The sequence below is a fragment of the Solanum pennellii genome, chromosome 9 (assembly GCF_001406875.1).
Source record: "Solanum pennellii chromosome 9, SPENNV200".
Taxonomy (NCBI): Eukaryota; Viridiplantae; Streptophyta; class Magnoliopsida; order Solanales; family Solanaceae; genus Solanum; species Solanum pennellii.
In genome coordinates, this window is record NC_028645.1 from 80,750,648 (window position 1) to 80,757,284 (window position 6,637).

Genomic DNA, 6,637 nt, shown 5'->3' on the forward strand with positions numbered 1-6,637 from the left:
GGGCACTTCTTACACCATATCTAAACCTCCACGCTACAGTCTAATAGTTTACAGTTTACCAAACACACAACTCAATAACCACACTCTATCAGTTTACACATTCTCAATAACAACTCAATATTCAACAGTCACAAGCTTCACAGAGAAACACTCACAAGATCAACAAAACACATGTTCAAGTTCATCAATAATAAAATGTGTAATGCCATGAGATGCAATGTCAAGTATAGTGATGCATGTCTTCCCTAACGATACACACCCGCTGTCTCTCAGTCCGGGACCCATGGGGGACATATCTGTCCATGCATCTGTCGCGGCGCACGACACGACCCTCGATAATAGTAACCTTCGCGGCGCGCGATACGTCCCTCGAAATATGATATCCATCGCGGCGCGCGATACGACCCTCGAAATGGTACATCCTCTTACCACAACCATGTCTCAAGTACAATGCAAATTACATGCTCAAATGAAAAATGAGGAGATAACCATTTTGATAACAAAGCACGATTTACAACCAGGAATACAACACCAACAAATAAGCAACAAGTCTCCAAGTCATTCTCAACATCACACAAAGAAATACACGAATTTCATACGCTTAACAAGGGTTTAGAAATCCACTTGCCTTAAATAAACGAACTATCACTCCGGGATTTGAGTTTTTCCCTTTCGTTGAGCTTCCAAACCAATGCAATCTATTCAAGTACATGGTCACAATAAGATTTCAAAACTAACAACGCTCATGTTATATAAGTTTAGCTTAGACCCAAAAGCTTACCCAAATTCATAATTAAGTTCCTAAGTCTTGATGACCATTAACTTGTCTATTCTTATATTTTTCAAGTTTCTAGCCTATGGTTAAATCTTAATTATCCAAAACTACAACTCTAATAACTTTCTTATAATATAATACACTCGATATTGTATTACATATATCAATATATCAAACTTGAATCTTAATATGAAAGCTATAAGAAAAAATTCAAAAATCAATTACATATAAATTTTTAGAAGCCTCAAACTAAGCGAAAACCATTTTCACGCATAATTTTCCGTGAATTCACTAATTACCATGTTATATTCTTGATGAGGCAATCATTAGTCATCACTGCCTCATCATTGGCCATATATTATTTGATTGCCTCAACTTTCAATCACTAATCACAATCACGTGATTTAATTTAAGCAACAATTCTTTCAATTCTTCTATCTATTCATATATATATATATAATATTAATGCTAATGATATCACTAAATAAACAAGAAAACAAGAAAATTGATATAACCTGTACTCTCGTGGTTAACTTAGTGATGCCGCACAAGTTTCGTTCTTCCTTTTCTGTTTGTTCTTTTCTTCTTCTTCTTTTTTTTTTTTTTTGTCATCAACCGCAAATTTCAAGTTTCAACAATTAGGTTTAGCCTTTATTTCTTTTTTTTTTCCTTCTAAATTACTTATGTTATTAAAAGTAGCACTCCTTATTAACCTATATTAATATTTCAGACTTGACCCATTATTATTAAAAATAACTAAATTACCCCCAAATTAATTAATATAGTTAAATGACTATTCAAAATTATCAAAAAGAGAAAAAAAAACTTTTTCGGGTTCGAGTCATTACAAATTGGATAATCCAAAAATTCATAAAATTGTTCCTCTTTTATAAATAACTATAAAATTAAATCTCGCATCACTCTTATCCAATTTATAGTATACAAATTAGTGATATCATTGTCCCCCACACTCTATACGTAAATTCAATTTTTACTGTCTCTCCTCACTTTTCGTATATATATATAATTAAATATATTAAAACATAATAATTTTTTCCTTTATCTTCAAATTGTTCAACATGTGGCTGTTAGACACCACCAGTATGCAGTACTTCACTACAATGAAGGTCAGGACGGACATATCTCGTACGAATTCTCTTTCACAGAAAATTATATTATTTATACATTGTTAAAATAATTTTATGTGTATGTAGTAGATGTCAAACTTTCTTCGACTACTTCATGTGTCTATTTCTACATATTTTAAACCCGTCATTAAAAATCCTGACTCCGCCTCTGATGAAAGCAACCACTGCCTATAAATTAATGTGATACAACTTATACAAATTCACTCAATTCCTTCTACTCTTTACAACTAAAAGAAAATGGAGGCAAAGTTTGCTCACATCATTGTTTTCTTTCTTCTTGCATTGTGTTAGTACCTCTCTCTTTCTCTCTCTACATATTATATACACACATACAAGAGTTGTAAATGATTTATATTTCTTTTGCGGTATGAGTGGGTGGGCAGGTGAGGGAGAAAGAACTTTTACAAAGGGTTCATCATATACTATATTACATTATATAAAAAAAAGTTATGATCTTGTAAATGTAATGTAACTGAGTGGAAAAGGAGGTTCAAAATGTGCGACTTGTTGAATGACTTGTCTATTGACACTTCTTTGCTGGAAAAATTCATTATATATATATATATATATATATATATATATATATATTGGTTCTCTTAGAGAAAATGTTAGATCCTTCTCAAGTTCAAATTAATCTCCTTTTATCTTTGCTTGTGACATATATTTTTAATCGTATCATAATTTTTTGACGATCTNCTATATATATATATATATATATATATATATATATATATATTGGTTCTCTTAGAGAAAATGTTAGATCCTTCTCAAGTTCAAATTAATCTCCTTTTATCTTTGCTTGTGACATATATTTTTAATCGTATCATAATTTTTTGACGATCTAACTTGAAATGAGAAATGCACTATAAATAATAACATTAAAAAATTGTTGCACTATTAGCATGATACTTAAAAGAGCAACTAAAAACAATCATTGGTAAAAAAAAAATAGATCAATAAGCTAAAATTATTAAGGAGTACACAATATTATAACATGTTAAAATATAACGAATTGATGTTGAAATGTTTTTTTTTTACAGCTTTTGAAACTCTCATGGCACGAAAAGAAAGTGATGGACCAGAAGTCATAAAACTTCTAAAGGAATTTGAATCCGAATCTTGGTGCAAAGGTAAAATTCCTTTAAAGGATTACTTTTTTTTTAGCTTCTCAAAAATCAATTTTTACTACTATTAAAAATGCTTTTTTTTTCTTAAATGCTTGATCAAATGATTCAATGCTTTAAAATAATTTTTTTTAAAAAAAATAAGAAGTCATTCTTGACTTTTCTGAAACTTGGCAAAACAAGATATAGATCATTAAATTCTTCAGAAATTTTAGTAGTTCAGTTGGTTGATTATTTTACGTTATTGGTAATAAGGATGCGATTCTCCACCTTGATATCTCTTCCCCCAAATTTTTTCCTTCCCTTACTGCCAACTTTTATTAGAAGTAAATATAATAATTAATAAAAAGTATGCTCTCTTTAACAATTTAAATTTTTAGATGAAATGTTTATGCACTTCAATATGGTATCAGAGCAGACAAACCTCTTGGTTACGAACTTTATTATCAACTCCATATTTGCTATTATTATAACACATATAGAGTATATTGTTTTTTTTCTCATTATAATCAATTATTTTGTGTATGTGTAGGAAAACAATTCTGGCCAGAACTTATTGGTGTACCAACAAAGCTTGCTAAGGAAATAATTGAGAAGGAAAATTCATCCATAAACGAATTTCCAATAGTATTGAATGGCTCTCCAGTCCCAGCTGATTTTAGATGTACTCGTGTTCGTCTTATTGATAACATTTTGGGCGTTGTTGTACAAATTCCTAGGGTGGCTTAATTAATGGATTATTGAAGTAATTAAGCAGCCACATGTTAAAAAATAATTAGGGTTCATGTTAATTATAATGTCTCCATGTACTCTTACTATATATAATGGAATAAATAAGTGTGGCTTAATTATATGTTCTCTCATTAATTAATTCCTTTTTACATATTGTTTATTACTATTTCTGTTTCAGTTTGTTTGTTTGATTTTAACTTTATATCATAAAATAAAATTATCGAATTCTCATAAAACATCCTTTAAAATATAGGGTTCATGAATTGCAATTGTTAAACTAATCCCCCCCCCCACCACCACCACCACCACTATACCCCAAAAATAAAAATGAAACGTGACAATGTGTTATAATCTCTTTGTAAACAAAAATATCATTATAGGTGAAGAAAGATAAAATAGGTATTCATCTTTAATTAGAGATTTAAAATTTAAATATAAAAATAAAAAATTTTCTTTATTAATTGAATTTCAAAACGTATATTAAATATCCAATAATAAACTAAAAAAAAGTTTTTTTCCTAATTAGTGGCTTTAAGGGAAAAAACCATTTTGCCCCTTATCTGCATATTGTCAAACATGTATCGATGAATACAATATTGAGAAAATCGATTTCATCGATGTACATATCATTCAAAAATAATTTCAATGTATCAACGAATATGGATGGACAAATAAAAATAAATAAAGAAATTAAATAATACTATTTAATTTGGTTGTGTTTTTTCAAAAAAGGAGGATAAAATCTCCAAATAGGAATTGGAGTCCTTAGCCAATAATCGCATATTTAAACCATTAGACTAATAATAGAGTTATGAGTCGAAAACCTTTTTATATGAAATAGAGATATATTTGATGCTTCTTCCATTTCCTTACAAATTTTACAAAATATGTCCAATTTTGGTTGGTACCAAAAAAATCTCGAATATAATTTATAAAATCTAATTATTTTTTAACTCAAATGGTGACATTAAGTTTGAGAATTGTTCTATTCTAGTCCTTGTATATATAAAAATATGGGAAAATTATATATAATAGCAAATTAATAATTTAAAATAAATAGAGTAGCTAGGGTTTGATTTAATTGTGCTCCATAGCAAACGTTTGCAAAAAATTAACAGGCTCCTCTCTCCCAAATATCTCGCTCGCCACTCTCCTCCAATCTCTCGCTCGCTTTCTCACTTTTTATACAAACACAAGTGTATAAAAATTGTTTCTAATAGTATAAAGCAGAGAAAATTGTATAAATACATATATTTTTGTTCCCCTCTCTCCCCTCTTCCAGATCTCGCTCGCCACTCTCTCAAATCTCACTCGCCACTCTCGCGTTTCTCACTTATACAAACAGAAGCTAAATGTATAAATTATATTTTTGTTTATATAAAGCGTGAGAAAATTGTATATACACATGCAAGTACATATATTTTCGTCCTATACACTTATAATTATACAATAAAAATACTCACATGCCCAGTTTCTTTTGCCTTTCTCTCTTTCTCGTTTTATACGATTTTCAAATTGTATCTAATTTCTCTCTTTCTCGTTTTATACAATTCGATTCAATTGTATATTCCTTGTCAAGTCTCTTTTGTCCTTCTCTCTTTCTCATTTTATATAAATTCAAATTGTATATAATCGTTCTATACACTTATAATAATACAATTCATTTTATACACTTCATTTTTATACAGTTCTCTGCCCAAGTGTCTTTCTCTTTCTTGTTTTATACACTTCGTTTTATACAATTTGGTTCAACTGTATATGTATAGCGAATTATACAGTTTCTATGTTTGCTAGGAGCGCAATTATGCAAACTTTGCTATAGCATACAAATATGAATTTTTTATTTGTTATATGTGAAAGTTGTCCATAATATTTTTTTAACCCAAAATCCTTTTTTTTGTTTAAAAAAAAATCGTCTTATTAATTATTATAAAAATACAAAAGAAGAAACAATTTTTTTTAGTTACATAATAAAATTGCAAAGATATCTAAAGAGTAAATGCATGATTGGTATATTGGATTCACATGCAACTAAATAAATTGAAAGGCAGAATAATTAGGAGCAATAAATCAAATATAAAAAATACTTACCAATTGTAACACATTTTTTATGTGTTTTATATTCTGACAAAATTGACTCATAAATTACAACACGACATTAGGGGACCATAACAATTTTACTTTTGGTATCATTTCCTTTTTAGTTTTTTCTTTATGTTTCCTTCCTTCCATCACAATAATAACAAAAAATTAGCTACGAAATTATTATAAATTTGTCATTAAATAGCTCATAATAAATATTTCTTATGATAATTCATCATTATTAGATAAAATAAGAGCTAATTGTCGCAAGATATCAAATACGCTTTCCGTCTCAAGTAATAGTTAGCTATTCAACATTTAAATTATGCGAACTTTTACTTACATTCGAAGAATAAACATGATATTTACTTAAATAATACTTTTTTTTGGAGTGAAGAAAACATGTTGAAATGCATAATAATTAGATACATTATATCAATATCAAGTAACTACAATTATAAACCATATTACACGTGAATTCAATTTTTATTGTCGATTTCCCCTCAACTCTCGTATATAATTTAAAAAAATTATTAAAACATAACAATTTTTTCCTTATCTTCAAATTGTTAAACATGTGGTTGTTATACACCACTAGCACCTCACTACAATGAAGGCAACCTCTGCCTATAAATTAATGTGATACAACTTATACAAATTCACTCAATTCCTTCTACTCATTAGAACCAAAAAGAAAATGGATTCAAAGTTTGCTCACATCATTGTTTTCTTTCTTCTTGCAACTTGTTAGTACCTCTCTCTCTCTCTCTCTCTCT

The 6,637-nt window shown here is 28.8% G+C and overlaps 2 protein-coding genes across 2 annotated transcripts in view; both read left to right on the plus strand.

The window, feature by feature from the left end:
- The first annotated feature begins 2,121 nt into the window (after positions 1-2,121).
- LOC107029437 (wound-induced proteinase inhibitor 1-like) lies at positions 2,122-3,900 on the plus strand. The gene is made up of 3 exons (XM_015230850.2): positions 2,122-2,209; positions 2,964-3,053; positions 3,580-3,900. Exons 1-3 carry the CDS (start codon positions 2,161-2,163, stop codon positions 3,774-3,776), a joined length of 336 nt encoding a protein of 111 aa, XP_015086336.1. The 5' UTR covers positions 2,122-2,160; the 3' UTR covers positions 3,777-3,900.
- A 2,549-nt stretch (positions 3,901-6,449) lies between these two features.
- The window catches only part of LOC107029438 (wound-induced proteinase inhibitor 1-like), a 2,083-nt gene continuing 1,895 nt past the window's right edge, over positions 6,450-6,637 (plus strand). The window contains exon 1 of the mRNA XM_015230851.2: positions 6,450-6,607. Coding sequence (XP_015086337.1) covers positions 6,559-6,607 — 49 coding nt within the window. The 5' untranslated portion in view covers positions 6,450-6,558. The remainder of the gene's footprint in view (positions 6,608-6,637) is intronic.